The following is a 17,479-nucleotide window of genomic DNA, read 5'->3' as shown; positions in this document are numbered from 1 at the left end:
TGATCTTCCTGCTGCTAGTTGTTTTAGTGCCTGTTTAAGGCACTGTGTGGTTTCCCATATAGGGGAGCTTTTTTGCTCAACATTCAGGTACATTTCCAACATGAAAGAGTCCTGTAGCAGAGAATGCGAGGTTATAAGAAGGAGTTAACAGAGCTAAGAAAGACTCATACTGTCCTTATAGGCTGTGGCATACATTTCCATTCTCCTGTCTTTCTCCTCTCTATCCAAGTATTTAATTTTCTTCCCCTCTCTCCTCTTAGATCAAAACTCTGGATTTTTCTTTTAGCCTGTCTTTACTTGTTTTCTGTCCGTCTAGTACATGCTATTTGCATGATGGCTTTCATCGTTGCAGCCTGCCTCTCCATGTCAGAAAAGAACAAACAGTTCCAAATTGTACTTTTTCCTCCGCCTTTCTGGCATTTGCAATTGGCCGTGTCTGACAGCACATACACAAGTGTCTTCATTATCAGTGGGAACTACGGCTTCTTCAGCTTGAAGGGCTTCTGATGGGAACTCCCTCTGTGTTCCTGCTATCTATGCAAGTGAAACTTTGGGTTCCTTGTGATCACAGCTGGAGTTTGAGTCTGCCTTGCTAAATGAAGAGCTAAGAGAGGTGTTTTTACCTTTTTTATAAAAATATTTACTTTGTCTCTTTTTCTTTCTCAGTTTGGAGGAAAACTGATTACCTTTGGTCTTACCAAAGCTCCTGGGCAGCAAATGCAGCAGACTTACCCACACCAGGTTTTCATCAGTCAAGTCACTACTGAAACTGAATTCCTGCTCCGATCCAGAGAACTGCAGATGGCTCTGCAGTCAGGAAATCTCCTTGATTACTGCAAGGGCAAGATCCAGACAGCCAAGTTGCAGTTTGATGAGAACCTATGGAACTTCTTGAAGGTAGAATGACTGTGGGTGGAGCACAGAGGTTATTTCTTCCACATTCCTTCAGTGAAATTTGCTGGTTATGCTCCTCTCTAGTCTTTTATATTCCTGTTCTTTAAGATATAAAATCAAACTGAATTGGCTAGTTAATTACTTGTCTAAAAGAAAGTTTGGCAGTTGAGGTTTTGTAGGTTGCATTATTTTCCCATAGGAATGGTCTTTTCAGTGGATTGGTTTGGGCTTCCTGTCAAGATGCTAAACAGAATTTTCTCGTCTCGACCCAAGTCCGAGTTATATCTACTACCCGTGGGGTTCTACCATTACTATTTCTCAAGGCAAAGTCCAGATGGGTAATGATATTCCCCAGTAATGAGGCAAAGATCTGTGGCAGCATGAGGACTGCCTGTAGCACTACATAGGATGATGGTTTCATTGGCAATTTCTTACTTATGAAAGAGTTTGGTGGTGAGGAGAGCCTCTCTTTCTAGAGAGGCTGGGCTTATCCTTGGTAGTTTTTTTTATAGACACTCACAGGCAGCCTGCTTGTCTTTGTGGAAATACTGTGATCTTTTCCATAGCATAACATTTGGATGGAGAATCTGGGCTCTTGAACAGGGGGGGCAGTTGCTGTTTAGGTGGTAACAAGAGTCTTTGTCGCAAGGGTCTTTCCAGCAATGTCCTCATCAGCGTTGGATGAGATACCTCAAACCGTCATTCTGCTGAATTCTTATAATTTGGAATGCCCGTGGTCCTATGAGACAATTCCAGGACAGGCAAGACCCACTGCTATTAATTTTCTTAAACTACAAACAAAACACCTTAATTCTGTACAAAAGATGCGTGATGTCCTGTGTGAACATTCCTGCATCTGCAGGAACAGTTTCTACCAACTGTTTACAAGTGTCTTATCTATGTGCAGATTGTTCAGTTCTATAGTAGGAACTGCCTGGAAGACTTAATGAAACAGCCAGGTTCTCCTTGCAAGACATTAATCACTCATTAAAGCATACAAGTAGTGTATATGAAGCAGGCTGTGTACAGCTTGTGGGCAACTCTGGGACTGTCTGAAATCCCCATCCAGAGACCTTCTGTAACAACTAGTTAACTACATTTTTTTGTGTGAAGCCAGCTAGCAGTTCAGGCAACCACCCAGTTTCATCAAGAGTCAGATCAGTCCATTGACTCTGCACAGAGATTAGCCTAGCAAATCCTGGACCATCCAGAGAATTAATGACCAAGTGTACTAAATATGCACAAAGGCATAGCCCTGACTCTTGGTTGCAACTAACTGTAACTATATGAAGCCCTGACTCTTGGTTGCACCTAACTGTAACTATATGATAGAACTTGAATTTCACCCTTTTTATCACCTTAAATTCTATAGACTTATGGTATTCACTGGGTGTACTTGTCATAGTTGAGTTCTTTATTTATAAGCTGAGCTATAGACTTTGCTGCTAGAAGTAGCCAGCCATTGGCAGTGTGTAGACGTCTCGGATTTTACACATTTTCCTTGCCTTTTTCTTTGTCCTTTGTGACTCAGGTGAACCTGGAGCAGGAATCCAGGACTAAACTCCTCAAGCTGCTGGGCTACAGTAAAGAGGATCTGCAAAAAAAGGTAAGGGAGTCTTTCAATACAGAGAAACCTTTACAGGACTAAAGCTGCTGCAGGAAGGTTGTAGGGTCACTGCTGGAACTGAGTGAGTGCTCTCGCAGCACACAAAGAACCAAAATGTATGAAATTTCAGCTGAGGGGCACCTGAAGTCCCCATTAAAAAGTGAATGTGGGAACTTGTAAGAGTATAACAGTAGCTTCACTGGATCAGACCAAAGGGATCTTGAGCCCTGTTATCTTACTGCCAGTCACTGGTGCTCAAAGGAGCATATAACAGCAGCACAGTTGTGAGAGCTGCTTCTAGTATCCAGCTCTCTGCATCTCAGAGTTCCTCAGCCAGAAAGAAGATGACAAATGAAGGCAGTCTGGCATAGTGCTGTTGGAACTGCAGGGGGTGACTCTTGCAGCACCACGGGCAATGCTCTGAAAAGGATAAATGACCTCTGCTGGGTGGCCAGCGAGGAATAGGGAGAGGTGGAACTTTTCAAACAGGTGAAAGAGCCAGGGGAGTTGTCTGGGACTTGTCAGTCACTTGGTGGCTTTGCTACTCATGCATTTAATGTTAACAGGGGCTTCACCCAGTGAATGTCTGTTACTTTTCTAGATCGCCTCATGTTTGAGCAATGGGATCCCAGATAAACAGCCCCTTCCTGAGGCCGATGAGGCAAACACTGCACAGTCAGATCAGGTATGTCCTGTACATCTTGCCAGTCTTGGAGAGCAGCGGAGGGCAGAATGAACAGGAAGGTTTAATTCCAACCACAAGTTGTTGGGCTCAATGCAGGAATCGCAGAGGGCAGTTCACAGGCCTGTCTGACCCTCACAGGGTCAGACTAAGCGATCATAGTGGTCCCTTCTGGCTTTAAAACAAATCAGCGAATGATGAAGACGGACTCCCGGCCGTTAACCCTGCAAGAAGGCTTGCTTCACCAGTGCTGATTTCTTCAGTGATAGACTTAGCCTCAGCCCAGCTTAACTTCATGCTACAGTTCTGGATTTCCTCTGTGAAGCTTCCGCTGTGGTATTTCTTTTGCATTTCTTTCCTTTTCACCTCTATCCTTTGAAATGTATTTTCATGATTTCGGGATGTCCAGCTTCACATGCCTTCCGAGGCCTGGTTCAGCATCTTCTGTAATTTTGTTCTTCTAAGGAATCTAAAGCTGCTATTCTCAAATTAGTAATCTTCACAAGCCTTAAACACTTGTTGAAGTATTCTAGTAGTAACACTTGTATCATGCATTCCCATCAAGCACCAAGCATGTCTGTGGTCCTGCCTATTAATTACAGGTATCCCTTGTTGGGCTTGTCCCTGCTCCATGCAAAATTGTACAGCTTGCTGGCAGTTGAGTAGACGAATGCTGGCCAGCAATACTGTTGTCATTGCTTGTCTTACACTATCAAGTCTCCTAAGCTTTGTCAATAGCCACATTTCTCTTGTTGCTACCTCGGTGAAACTGTGCATGTTGGTAGTGCATTGACAGGAGGCATGAAGGATTTCCAAATTGAAATCAGATTTATATGAGCATTGTCAACCAAATGAAGAGCAGCCCCACCCCACCCTGTAAACCGTTAAACTGTTTTGGGCAGAATCTGTGTTCAATGAATAAAGTAACCTCTTGTACTTTTTGCACAGCTTTTGATAAATACCAGTGATGATGTAGCTGCTGTTTCCTCCTCTTCAGCCTTTTTTGACAACCTCATCCCACAGAATATAAGCGCATTGGAGATTCCTGTCACAGAAGGTATACTATATGAAGGCTTTTTTTCTGCTGTCTTTAGATAATGGGAGGAGGGTAAACCATAAAATTCTCTAGGGACCAGGAAGAATTTGGTCCACTCCAGCAGATGGATACCTTTAAAACACATGATGCACCCTACTGTCATGCAACATCTCTCAGCATTGTGCAAAAAAATACTTTTCACAGATAAGAGACCTGTTAAAAGTGGAAGAGAATTGTCTAGATGATGGAAGAGTTACTGTCAAGTCGGTGGGTCTGTTTGTTTGTTTAACTGCAAAACCTGATTTGTGTTTCTAGATCTTCCTTTAGCTGGACTTCCATATGTTTTATTGTTTTTTACTGTCTGCTCTTTAAAATGCATGATCAATGCATCTGGATGGTGCCCCTGTGAGTTGACTCTGCTTTCTCACCTCTGTAGATACAGATGGACTCATCAGCCAAGCTCTTTTGTTGGGGAACTTTGAGGGTGCGGTGGAGCTGTGCATGCGGGCAGAGCGCTTTGCTGACGCCATCGTCTTAGCTATAGCTGGTGGGGAGAACCTCCTAAAGGAGACCCAGAAGCGCTACTTTGCCAAGCGGAAGACAAAACTCTCCCTGGTTAGTGACAGTTTTGTTTACCCACTGAGCAGGGGAAGGTGTGTAATACCATGGCAGATGTTTGTCTGAATATATATGGAAATGCTTTGGCAAGAAGTGGAATGTCAGCAGAATCTGTTTATCTCCTCTTGGCTAGACATTTACTCTGATCTCTCGATAGTTTTATGACATTGTCTTGTTACCCACCTAGAACGTCTGTTCTCTGTTCCTTTCTTTTCATTTACCAGTTTCTGCCTCAGCTCCCCATGCCTGTAACCTGTTGAGCATATTTCCCCTTTGCTCCCCTAGCCCAGCTAGGAGAGTCCTGGCTTATTAATAGCCTAATGGGATTGGAAAAGGCATAACAAGGGTTGCCAAAGTCCAGCACTGTATTCCCAATCATCAGTACTAGCTGCTCTGAAACAGGGCATGCAGATCTTTAGTCTTGCCTAGTGTGAATGCTTTCATCTTCGTGCTTTGTTGGGCTTTTCTCTTTCTTTGGAGGCATCAGGTATCAATTTCTGTTAACACTGGAGTGCTGGGATTGGTGGAACTTAATGTGCAGTGAGGTGGTTGCTGCATACTGGGAAGTGTGTCTGGAAGTGAGCTGTCCCTGTGAATACACTTGTTTGAGCAGTCAGTATATCTTAGTTTTCAGTCACTGACAGGCCTTCTTTTTTCCTCACAGCTGCTGTCCTCCGTTGTGCAGCAGAAGTGGCAAGATATCGTTTGCACGTGTGATCTACAGAGCTGGAAGGAGGCACTGGCCATCTTGTTAACATACGCAAAGCATGAGGACTATACCCAGCTCTGTGGTATGCAGTGTTGCTATCTTTTGATAAGATATTCCTTAGGGGAGGGCGTTTCTGGACTGCTTACCCTAAGAAGCAGACACATTTGAGGAAGGAAAGCACTTCTTACTCATTACAGCTAGCTGGAAGTCTTAAGTGTGGACTGTTAAGTTAGAAGAATGAATTATGTACACTGTAGCTGACAGTTAGGGTTTAAAATGATACGTGCTGGTATTTCCTGTCACCTCAATCCATAACTTGGAAAAAAAAACAGAACAGGCAACAGGCTGAGTTACTAAGAGCGTCATATTTATTATTTTATTCTGCAGAGACAGGGATTTCCTTGACAGTAGAAGGTCAGGTGGCTTCACTCCATCTGGAAGGGGTTTTTCTGTCCAGCAGGTTCCCCTCCCCTTTAAGCTCAGAGATGGGTTAATGACTGACAGCTTCAGTAGTTTTCTCAAGCCTGTTAAAAGCCAAACATGCTCAGCAGCGGGTTGTTCTGATAAGGTAAAGTTAAGGGGCAATCTAGTGACTGAACCTGAAGAAATGTTACTTAGCTGGCAACTAGCACCTGGCTGACAGGAATGGCTAAGCTCTGTTGGAGAAGTGCCAGCACTTCATATGAGTAAGGTGACATAACTTGAAATGCAAGAAAACAGGCCATCTAGTACAGACCAAAGTATAGGGCAGGAAAGTTGCCCTGGCAGTGGCGATAGTGAGATAGCTGCAGGTCACGCTTATCTCCTAGCTTTTGCTGAACATTGATAACTACCAGATTACTTATGGTCTCTGATACTGGACACAACTGTTGCTGGGAGATATCCACACCTTACTGGAAAAAGAGCATTGGAGATTTTGCCAATTTAATCTGCTATTTTTAGGGGTTTTCCCTTTTATACCTCAGACATACAAGAATTGATAGATGTATAAGAAATGACTTCTCTTTTCAAACGAATTGACTTTGGTATTCCTTAATGATGCCAATTTTTCTGTGTTAACCCAGAATTAGGTTCAGATCAAAAGCTGGCAACATCTTTTCATTCCAAGCCAGAGTAAGAGAGGAGCCTTGGTGTTTATGAGCTCTTCAAAAACTAAGTGTTAAATGTTGGCTGTGTTTCTTCCTTTGTAGACATGCTGGGTGCCCGCCTAGAGTCAGAGGGAGATGCAGCCCTGTCCAATGATGCCTGCCTCTGCTATATCTCGTCAGGAAATGTGGAGAGGTTGGTGGAATGCTGGGTAAAAAACCATGAGACTTCGTCACCCCTTGCCCTGCAGGTACAGGTGCTATGATGTTGGTTTGACTTCTCTCTAGGCCAGTCTGGTAACCCTAATCTGTTTGCATCATCACATCAAGTGCGGAGTAGCTGGCTTCCAAAAGAAGTAGCTGGCTCCTCCCAGTCATCAGCCAGCAATACATATATCGTTGTATAGATACAACCATTACTTTGATTTCTAGGAGTTGGAGGAGCTTTGAATAACTGAGAACATTCTGGTCTGTTTGTCAGCAGTAGTAGTTTTTTCTAGTGAATTTCTTCTGGTATGGTTTTAATCCTTTCTCTACCAAGCTGATATCTTGTAACTCCTAGAGTTACAGGAATAATTTCTCAGTAAAAAGATCACAGCTGATTGGAACTTCCTTGTGGTTTCTGATTTTCTTTTTTCCCTTAGTGTAGAAGTAGCTATGTCAGGATTTGTGTTCTGGATACTGTTTTTCTCCATAAAGTGCACCTGAAGAAATGGTCATCAGTGGTAATGTCTGGTGCCAAACGGAGTAATTTCTGTTCATGTTGGACCCGATTTCAGCTGAAAGGGAAGAGCCATCTGGCATTGTTTCAGTGTGAAATGGGCCAGTAAAGCAAACCAGATTCTGAATGGTCCATTTCTCCCCCTCCCCCTGCCTGTTCAGGATCTCGTGGAGAAGGTGATGGTGCTGAGCAGGTCCATTGAGATGCTCCGAGGCACAGCAGGACCAGCACCAGGCCCTGTCTTGGCAGAGCGAATCACCCAGTATGCCAGTCTCCTGGCATCACAAGGATGCTTGGCAGCCGCAATGGATTACCTACCCAACAGCTCTAAAGAGGTAAGTGAGAAACAGGTTGTTGTGTGAAAGGTTACTCTAAGGGGAAAAATGATACTTTCCACAAGAGAGCTTTGGGTTTTGGCTTGCATCAGGACTTAGGGTTTTACCTTCATTATGGTAACTTGAGAGTAGAGGTTCGTTTTTTTTGTCTAAGACCATGGCATTTGACATCATTTGTTTGTTTCTTTGTAGTGCCTTTGATTTGGGGAAAAGGAAGGAAACTAAAAAAAAAAATGTAATAAGGTTCCTGGAGAGCACTGTTGGGAAGTAGCTTTCCGGGGAAGCTGTGTCTATTTCTGATTCTAGGTGGTAAAAGGGAATGGGGAGGCCAGCTTGTAGTTTGAAGCAAATCTGTCCAGTGGTCAAATGAGAGTGGGGGCTGGGGAGAGAACACCCTAAAGATTGTGAGAAGGATCAGGGAGACCTCATCTGTGAGGGAATAAGTCCCAGAATTTGTCACTTGTGTTGTTTTTTTTTCCTGGTGGTTACTGTAGAAATGGCTAGCTTTGCAGGCTGATGCTCGGTGCTTTGGATCAGGGTCTGCTTTGAATACCACCCCAGTAGCTTCCATTTGAGGCTCTAAAGGCACTTTTCCTAACGCATAGTTTGTTTTAGCTCCTGATCGAACAGCTCCGAGACCGTCTCTTCCACGCTCAAGGAGGGAACGTGGGTGATCAGCAGCCACCCCCTTTCCCCTACACTCGTGTCAATGTAGGTGTCATTAAACAAACATCTCCAGCAGCCAAGAGGGGTTCCACCCCTGAAGGAGCGGCCCGCAAAACAGGTCCCAAACATCCAGAGAAGGTAGGCCTTAAATTCAAGTGCTCATGGCTTGGGGAGAGGGAGGAAGGCTGCTGGGTTGGCGAAGGCATGTGAAGTAATATGAGATGGTGCAGACTGCAGGCGTTGAGGATCTCATCAGTGATATTCTTCCCTGAAGCAAACACAAGCTCTTTGATAATGCACAAGTGGGTTGTATGGCTTCTTTTCGCAAAGTCCTGACCCACATCTAGTCACTGAGGGAGACTGCTACAAGTGCAGTGATCCACTGCAACTTCTAATGGAGTCTGAGATCTTACATACTGAGGGAAAAGAGGGCTGTCATTCACTCTCCTGTGCCACCTCACCCTCAGATGTCAGTAGAATTAGTGCAGTATGGCTTCGTCTCAGTTCCTTGCTCAAGAAAACTGTTTTCAAGAAGTTTTGCGTCCAGTTTCCTTTACTTCATTATTTCTTCATTATTTCCTCTGGTTTTGCTTCCAGGAAGTGACTATGTGGAAGTTGGTTCCTGAGGGCAAATCCTTGTGAAAGCCTGGGAATACTCTGAAGAGTGTGTTTCCCAGCTTCTAGAGTAAGCTATGTGGTGGGAAAGGAAGAGAGGGTCATCAAGTCTTGTGCCAGCAGAGAAGGAAGCACCCAGACTTGTGCTCTTTGCCTTCTCCTGCCAAACACAGTGATGGTTTGAGGGAGGTCCTTTGTGCTCCAGGTAGCAGTCAGGCCTTTGATCCAGTCCATCCAGAGCACTAACAGAAGCAGCAGCATCTCTTGCCTGAGAAGTGACAGGGATAGAAAGTACATCTGTTCTATGTATGTGTCCTATATGACTCCTTTAGCCATTTCAAAGTCCTTTGTTCTGTAACTGCAGCCCAGCTATCAGTCACTTACCCCTTCGGCACCTCCTCAGCCTTCAGTGCCTTCCCTCTTCGCGCCTCAGCCAGTGTCAGCGTTGTCCGTGACACCTCATCATGCTGCCGCCCCCCAGGCCAGCACTGGTCTGCAAACAGGAGTCTATTCCAGAGGGCCCCCATACCCACAGTACAACTTGGGCATGGTTCCAGCGACAGCTTCAGGGCCAGGTAAGCATTGTCTGATAGTTGTGTCTGTTCTCCAGGTGTTCTGTAGACTTTCATAGATCAAAACCTTCAGCAGAGATGGCTGCTTTACCTCTTTCTCACGGGTCTGTTGTACTTAAAAAGAACAAGTCAGCTGTCAGAGAAGCTTCTCAGCACTTCTGGCATACCTAGTTCTAGTAACTGTTGCTGCACTGCCACTGTTGTTAAGCATATATAGGGATCCAGGAGCCACTGCTAACTTTTTGGCAAGGTTTTACTGATGTAGCCTGGGTTATGGGGGATACGCTTGGCATGGATACACTGGGGCATGGCTTGGAGAAGGGAAGACTTACTAGGATGAAGGAGAGCACCAGGAGTAGATTGAACACGGAACGAGTGATGCTGATGCACTTTTTCTTATTTGTAGCTCTGTCACAGTCTCAGCCATACAGCCCAGCGGCAGCCAGACCTGGTGGTCCTGTTTCCTTCCCCAGCCAGCCTCCTCTGTCAGGACAGTCCATGCCCATGACATCTCCTGGTGTTCTACCACCTGGACCTGCCCTCTTCACTCCAGCCTCGGTCCCATCGTCTCAGCTTCCTGCAGCTTCTCCTTTCCCTGTGGCAAGCCAGTCTCCTCTAGGTTTCTCTTCAGCACCGTTCAGCTGCCCCATGAACATGGGTTACCCTCAGGGTGGTCCTGGAGCTCCATCTACTAAGCCCCTGCCAGCAGCCAGCCTTCCTCCTCCTCCCACAGGTAAGTACTGCTCGGGTGACTTGCGTGTCCTGGACACTCCTGGAGGCAGTTTGCAGTACATAATGGACACGGGCCTTCTGAGCTCTGGTCTGTTGCCTTAAAGGCTAGATGTGGGATTCTCTGAGGCTACCCTTACAGGCTCATTGTGCTGAGGCTTGCTGTGGTGGTGGAATACAGCAGTGATGACAGTTTCAGTCAGGCTGTTCGGCTTCTCTGTCCCCCAGGTTGTGGTTACAAGATGCTGTCTCTTCAGGTTCCCAGTGCAGCCTTGAGTCATCATTCACTCCAGAGGCATCTGGTCTGACTGAAAGGGTGGTAGTTCCTGGGGAATTATTGGTGGAAGGCTTGTTGATCTTATCCTTGCTTATGTAACTTAAATGAAAAGTACATTTGAAATGCTGAGGTAGCAAGGCGGTGGTTCTTTGTCCATAGGATGCCCCTTGCCTAGCTTCAAGATAAAATTCCTGTGTGCTGTGCTCTGATTCTCCTCATTGTTTCCTGTTGCCATAAAATGTTTGCCAGGGAATCTCTTCTGGTTTCCTCTCTACAGTGTACTAAGGCTGTGCAAGTTCCTTCCGAAAAGCTATCAGGGATAGTAGTCCAGGAATATTACTTGCTGAGTAAAAGCTGTTGGTGATGATGACTCCCACCCTGCCTTGATTTTCAGGTTTCTTCCCTTGGCTAGATCCCCGCATGGATCATGCAGGTAGTACACAGAGAAGCCTCCAGAGCTGTGGGGGAGGCAATGTTGCTGCTTCCAGTGAAATGTGGGGTGTGTGTGCATGTTTAGTATGCATGCATGCATGCCTGCTCGTTGCTGTTTGTTGTTTCCTTGCATGTCTGGAGAGCTGTGCAACTATGATAGTGGATATACTTGTCCTGAGGACTAGTGACAGTTGAGGATATTGCAAGTGAAATGAAAACACTGTGCTATTACCGATGAGTTTGGGTACAGAAGACAGAGACTTCTTCCTTCTCTACTTGCCTCCAGTCCTGGAAGGATTAGAGTATTCTCAGTCTCTGTGTCCCTTTGCACAGCTGCTGGGCCAGCAGGATAGGGGAGCAGCCCCTGCTCCTTTCTTGCTTCTCTAGACAAGGAACAAGCCAGTGGCTGTAACGCATCTCATGTTTTTTCCCTGTTACACTCCCAGCCTTGTGCATGGCTTTACTTGTGCTTGTGCTCTCCCCAGGTAGGCTGGAAGAGGTGAGGCTCCCACATGGGCAGTGATGGAACAGTTTCCCAAGCAGAATCTGGGGGCTCTGTTCCAAGGGGAAATAGAAAGTCCTCTTGGCTTTTGTTACAGGACAAGGTTTGAGTGTCAATCTCCATCTTCTGGGGAGAAGTTGGACTGTAGAGCTTTTCAGACTGGTGCTTCGTACTGATGTATCTCCTTGGGGTTCACTGATGGCAGAAAATAGGCATCTGCCAGTCTGTGCTGTCAGTGGGTAAGGCTTGATGTCTTAGTGGGGTGGCTCTGCACAGTGGCTGCTTGTGCCAAAGACCATCTGCCAGGCACAAAGTAGTATCCAGGGAGGCTCAGCTTTGTTTAGGAAATCTGAATACTGGGTACCCACTTCTACCACCTAGCAAGCCGCACTGTGTAGAGTAGGACTCCAGAAAGGGAGTTGTCCATTCAGCAGGGAAACAAAAGGCCTCAATGCTTGTTAAAGCATATTCCAAGGCAAGGATATCAAACACTTCCTCAGGCTGAAGATGCCCTGTGGGAATGCACTGCTGGGAAGTTTGCTTCTCCTGGCAACGTTTAGCCTCAGTTAGTTTTCTTGGGGAGTATATGGCGTGCCTGGATCAGCAGTGCAGATAGGCTTCCCTGAGAGTGCTTTCCTGCCTGCTATTGCCCTGGTTTTGATGGGTACTGGTTTTAGCCTGGAAAGGGACTGTAGGATCACTCAATCTAGCCAGACTTACTTCCTTTGGAAACTCCTGAACGTGAGCTCGTGGAGAAATTCTCACTAGCTCAGTGAAGAGAGATCTTTGCTTGTAGAAATCCCATGCTCTCGGTGAGCATCAAGGGCAGGGTGAAGGACAGTAACGTGTTGGCTGATCTCCTGTCTGGCTAGGATAATCCCTGACTTCATCTTGTGACAGTTGTATTTTTTCTAGGACAGGCATTGCTGGAGACTGCTGCTATGGAGTGTTCTTTTCAGGGTTGCTGAGAAATTGTCTTTCACAAGTAGTAGAGGCAAGATAGCCAGGGTTTTATCCCACCAAAATGCAGCAAGTTCCTGTTGTCTCGTGTCTGATGATTAAGTGCCTGGCTTAAAGACTATAATTTAAATAGCTGTTTCCTGTGAGGATTCAAAGTGCCACTGGGCTGGAATAGTGCCAGGGACTGCTAGGCCACAAGCTCGGTGGGGGCCAGCAGAGTTCTAGGGCACAGAATCCCCAAGCTAGAAATAAGTGCCAACTTAATTAAACTACTGATCCAAACTCATCAGAGAGTGAGTCTTGAAATCATGGGAAAAGGGAGGGCAAAAAGAGGCTGCCAGAGTTTTAATAATAAAGGTAATTAAAGTAATGAAGCACCTTTTGCATCTTTCCCCTGTGATTTTTAAAGCTCAGTTGAGGATCAGTGGCTCATTAAGCGTGGCACTGAGCTCCAGCAATTTTGATATTGCCCCATAGAATTATGCCACTTTCTCACAGGTTCTTCCCATCTTGTGGGCCTGAGGTTATTAATACTGGTGTGACAAAAGAAGCACTGGGGTTTTGTCTAGAGATCCAGGTACCCTTACAAGACAGCCATAGACAAGGTAGTTGGAATTTGGCTGTAGCAAAACGAAGCGTGGTTGAAGGTCTTCTGATGTCGTGTGGTCTGATGGATTTCTAATCACCTAGTGTGGGGTTCAGGGCTAGGTACCACTGACTCTCTGCTGAGACACCCTTCTGCTCCCAAGAAATTTGCTGGCCAAGTCTGTTCCTTTCTAGGTGGGAAGCCAGCAAATTTTGGTAAGCTTTGTTTCTGGGTATCCTTTTGGAAAGGGAAAATTTCAACCTACCTCTAAAGTCTTCCCCTATCACAGTAACCTGCACCGCTGTGGACTTCCACAGTGAGGCACTCCTGTAAGTGTTCATGAGAAACCCTTTCACCTATAGAGTAGCCTTTGCTACATAACCACAGCACTAGATTCTCGGTTTGGGGAACCCCAGGAAATCCCTGATTCCACACGCAGGTCCTGACCAATGTCCAGCCCTGACTCTGAGGCTGACTTCTGCAGCCTATGCAGAATGTGGAAGTCTTCAGGTAGTTGAAGAAAAGGCTTTCTGTGTGGGTGTAAAGGTGTACCAGGACAATCTGATCAGATGTCACCTCATGAAGCCTGTGCACATATTCAGATGCTCAGAATGTCATTAAGAAAGCAAAAGGAAATCAAGAGCAGTTCTTGGGTCTGTGAGCTGAGCCTCAAATTCCTCAGCTGAAATGGTTTGAAGGTGCAGTGATGGGGGAGTTAGAGACATGGGCCCTTTGCTGATGGGAGTTCCAAACCATGAATTGCAGCTGTGGCCATCTTCTCCAAGTGTGACATCTGTGTGTTGTTCTCTCTCTTGACAGCTCAGGAATCTTGGACTGATCCATCTGTAAGAGGAGGCCTTCAGAAGAAAAAGGTAAGCTTTTGACTAGAATATGTGTTGGTTGTCTTTTAGCCAGGGAGCTGCATGCAAAAGATGCATTCCTGTAACTGCTCCTTGTCACACTTAGCACCTCTCATTCCATGTTGATCTGCCCAGTCCTGCACGATACGCAATACTCGGATTGCAGTCTAAATCACCTTGACTCTTTGCCATCCAAAATCACATACCATTATCCAGGGTGGCTGTTTTGTAGCATGGTTATGTTGTCTGTGGTGCTGCATCTTCTCTCAGTACTTCCCAGGCTGACTACAGTCACCTGTTGCTAGAAATGCAGATTTAATCTTATCCCCTTGCCCACACACCTTTTTTGATGCAGCTTGAAAGATCGTGCTAAATTAACACCTGACTGTTGGGGGCAGCATTTCCCCTCAGCATGGTGAGACCCACAGTGAATTTCCTTAGGTGCTGAGATGGGACCTTCTGAAAGAAATTGGGACAGGTTTAGCTTTGAGCTGTGTGCCACGTTTGCCATGCTGCTCTCCACCTTGTAGTGAATGCACCGGAGGACCTGTAAGCTGAGCTATTTTGCAACAAATGCTCTCAGTACCCCATTTCTATTACTGCTGCCTGCTGGCAGGTGCAATGAGAAGCTTCTTTGGCACCATTCCCGCCCCCCACTCCTCTTCTTTAGCTTGGAAGAGACTTCTCGCCCTTTTTCTGGCAGCATAGCTGGGAACCTGCTTCAGGCTGTGCTCACTACAACAGGATTAGCCTCTTGTTAAAGCCATCTCCTTTTGATCTAGCCCTGTCAGAGTGAATCTATCCTGACTCTCTGGCTTAGCAGGGGCACGATGAAGTGTTTGCAAGAGGATTCTCCCCCCATGTCGTGGGATTTTCTTCAACACTTGCTCTGTTGGACACTTTACTGCTGCTAATCTCTACATTCAGGACTCGTGCCGTCGCAGAGCCAAGGCGGCTTTCTGAGGACCAGTGCTTTCAGGGGCAACGGATCTCTTTGATTGAACAATTCCAGAGGGGTTTTCTTGCTGTTGCTTTGGCTGTTCATCTAGGATGCAAGAGGAAGGGCCCCATGCTCTTGAGTCCGGGGGCTTGAAAGAACAGGGATGTGTTACACATCTTGAGAACTGGGCTCTCTGCAAGTTAGAAAGGATGTTGAATTTGACTGTTGAGAGTGTAATCAACCCTTCTTCCTTGGATTTGTTTTTTTGTGTGTGATTTTTTTTCTTTAATCTTTCTTTTTTTTGCTGACAGTTGCCTGAGAAATTTACTCCTCCAGCCCCCATCACAGCTCCAGTAATGAGCCTTCCCAGTGAGCCGCAAGGGATCCATCCTTCGCTCTCCAGGTTGCAGGAATCTGGCCAGTCACCTCCAGGAGCACCGAAGGAAGGCAGCCTGCAGGTATCCAGGGAAAGCGTGGTGTTCCCCAGCCACCAGCTCCTTGTCAAGTAGAAAAGCAACTTGGCTTTTGAGATTCTTATTGCTTGGCAGCTGCAGGGCTTATGCTTGCTCCTTTGTCCTTGTAACGTATCTCTGCCTGAGTGTTAGAGGAATAGTTAGAATTGCTGCCAGGGTGGAAAATGACACCTGGGTATGGCTGGGAGGGAGGGAGGCCAGACAGGCTGTCAGCCTGCTGAGAGTTGGGAATCCACAGGGGCCTGAAGTTGCACTGCAGTCTGAAGATGATAATATAACTCAGTGCTTCCAGGTATTTTCTGGATTTGCCAAGGGGTGAAATTCTTTCTGTTCATAGTTGCAGAAGGGGAATCTGTCTGCTCCAGCCTTTCATGCTCCTGTTGTATTCATTCAGCTGCTTCTGTCTCTGGCAGTATCACCAGCTACCTGCAGAGAGAGTTGAGAGGAAGGAGTTGCCTCCTGAGCACCAGGGGCTGAAGACCACCTTTGAAGGGCTGGTGCAACGCTGCTCTGCTATTGCCACTGATCCAGTAAGTCCTCCCTTTTCTGTCCTTTGGCTTTTTTGTCCTCACTGATGTTTGACTGCTATGTACTTTCTTCTTTGGTCACAGTAAGAGAGGGAGAGTCTTTTCCATTTAGCCAGTTAATCTCTGCCTCCTTCATTTAGGCCATAGGATTGTCCATCTCATGGGATCTGAGATGTATTCTCTAGTGTTTATCCAGTACTTCTCATTGCCTCTTTGGAACAATGGTTCTGTCCTCCTGGCTCTTTTCTCTGAGGAAAGCAGAAGGAATGACCCAGCTAATTCAGCTTCCTTTTTCACTGGCTTGATCTGCAGATGGTTTCTGCAGAGCTGGTATTGCCAGCCATCCTCAGAGCTTAAAGGGAAAGGCTGAGATATCCTGGCTGAGAGAGAAAGCCAGACGATCTTTGTGTCTGAGTCACTGAAATTTCTCCATCCCAGCTCCTGGAAGGCTGTTGGCACGTGTGCTGCATAGCATGAATGTATCAGGCCAGGCTGTGTTCAGAAGCAAAACGGTGTTTGACACATCATGTTATGTTAGGCTGTAAGGTCTTCCCAGACCTTGGGGCTACTGTGAAGCCTTCCAGGTGACTTTACTTAGTAGGTGTTGGGAAAAGCACTGAGCCCTGACTGTCAAACTACCCTGGAGTCAGACAGCTTGTGTGTAACAGTAGTTTCAGCATGTTTGCTGTGTGCATCCTGGGAGTGCAGTGTGTGTGGCAATTTCTGGGAGATAACCTAAAGGTTCCCTGCAGGGATGGAAAGACCTGTGGTTTGGGCTTAATATTCTCTAGCTCTAAGTTGACATGGAAGTTGTGTGGCTGGATTGGTACAGCAATACAATGCACCTGAGCTCCTAAGCGTGCCAGGCCTGTCCCAGCATTGCCCAGAGACAGGTATTTCTATCCACAGTATAATGATAATGTACCTGTGAGTGGATTATCCACGGTGGGACCCCAGTGTGGTCAGTCCCACCAGATCTTCAGTACTCTTGTCAGTACTCAGATCCTTTTGTTGGTGGCTGCCTGGAGTAGAAAGTATAATCCCTCCTTTCTGATAGTTGCTCTGTCCTGTAGTCTGCAAACACTGTTAAAAGGGAGAAATGTCTAGGCTGGGAGATGAGAAATGGGAAAAAATTCCTGTCTTGGGAAGAGAACATGTGCGTAAATATGTGCACAGTGAGGTCGTGGCTGGTTGTATCACAGTCTCTGGCTGTAATCTGTCTGGCAGAGGTTGTGATGCCGTTGAAATGCAAGGTGCTGTGGGAAGAATAGAGGGGAGGGCTGAGTAAGAGCAAACTGATACTGGAAGCAGTGGGTTTTAATCCCTGGCAGAGCTAGCATTGCCTATTTCACTTTAGAAAACTCGAAGAAAGCTGGAGGATGCATTGCAGCGGCTGGAAACTTTGTACGAGAAGCTCCGCGAGCAGGCGGTAAGTAGGTGCCACCATTCCCTGTGATCGAGTCCGTTTCCTGATCCCACCTCTGTACTGGGCTGTGGGCCTTGGTGTCCGCCTCAGTATTTCCAGCACATATCCTCTTAAGAAAGCTAGGGGTTGCCAAACCTTACAATGTTCCTTTAATCCAGCCTGCCTTATACATGTTTTTCCTTAACCTTGGCCCAGAGATAATGTAAGGAAAAGCTGGGGAGGTATTTG

At 46.2% G+C, this 17,479-nt stretch overlaps 1 protein-coding gene across 8 annotated transcripts in view; it reads left to right on the top strand.

The window, feature by feature from the left end:
* SEC31B (SEC31 homolog B, COPII coat complex component) overlaps nt 1-17,479 on the top strand; it is a 33,063-nt gene that overhangs the window by 13,205 nt on the left and 2,379 nt on the right. For 7 of the 8 annotated variants that reach the window (XM_067001060.1, XM_067001058.1, XM_048069198.2 and 4 more), the window contains 16 exons: nt 667-897; nt 2,426-2,500; nt 3,102-3,185; nt 4,131-4,239; nt 4,655-4,833; nt 5,501-5,627; nt 6,736-6,881; nt 7,513-7,686; nt 8,302-8,490; nt 9,332-9,542; nt 9,946-10,272; nt 10,940-10,978; nt 13,845-13,897; nt 15,137-15,283; nt 15,712-15,828; nt 17,183-17,254. In XM_067001060.1, the coding sequence (XP_066857161.1) occupies nt 667-897; nt 2,426-2,500; nt 3,102-3,185; nt 4,131-4,239; nt 4,655-4,833; nt 5,501-5,627; nt 6,736-6,881; nt 7,513-7,686; nt 8,302-8,490; nt 9,332-9,542; nt 9,946-10,272; nt 10,940-10,978; nt 13,845-13,897; nt 15,137-15,283; nt 15,712-15,828; nt 17,183-17,254 (2,280 nt within the window). The remainder of the gene's footprint in view (nt 1-666; nt 898-2,425; nt 2,501-3,101; nt 3,186-4,130; nt 4,240-4,654; nt 4,834-5,500; nt 5,628-6,735; nt 6,882-7,512; nt 7,687-8,301; nt 8,491-9,331; nt 9,543-9,945; nt 10,273-10,939; nt 10,979-13,844; nt 13,898-15,136; nt 15,284-15,711; nt 15,829-17,182; nt 17,255-17,479) is intronic. The other variant, XM_067001061.1, reaches the window with a different exon arrangement.

Source organism: Anser cygnoides, chromosome 7 (assembly GCF_040182565.1).
Source record: "Anser cygnoides isolate HZ-2024a breed goose chromosome 7, Taihu_goose_T2T_genome, whole genome shotgun sequence".
NCBI lineage: Eukaryota > Metazoa > Chordata > Aves > Anseriformes > Anatidae > Anser > Anser cygnoides.
Note: the sequence above shows the minus strand (reverse complement) of the source record. Positions and strands in the feature narration are given on the sequence as shown.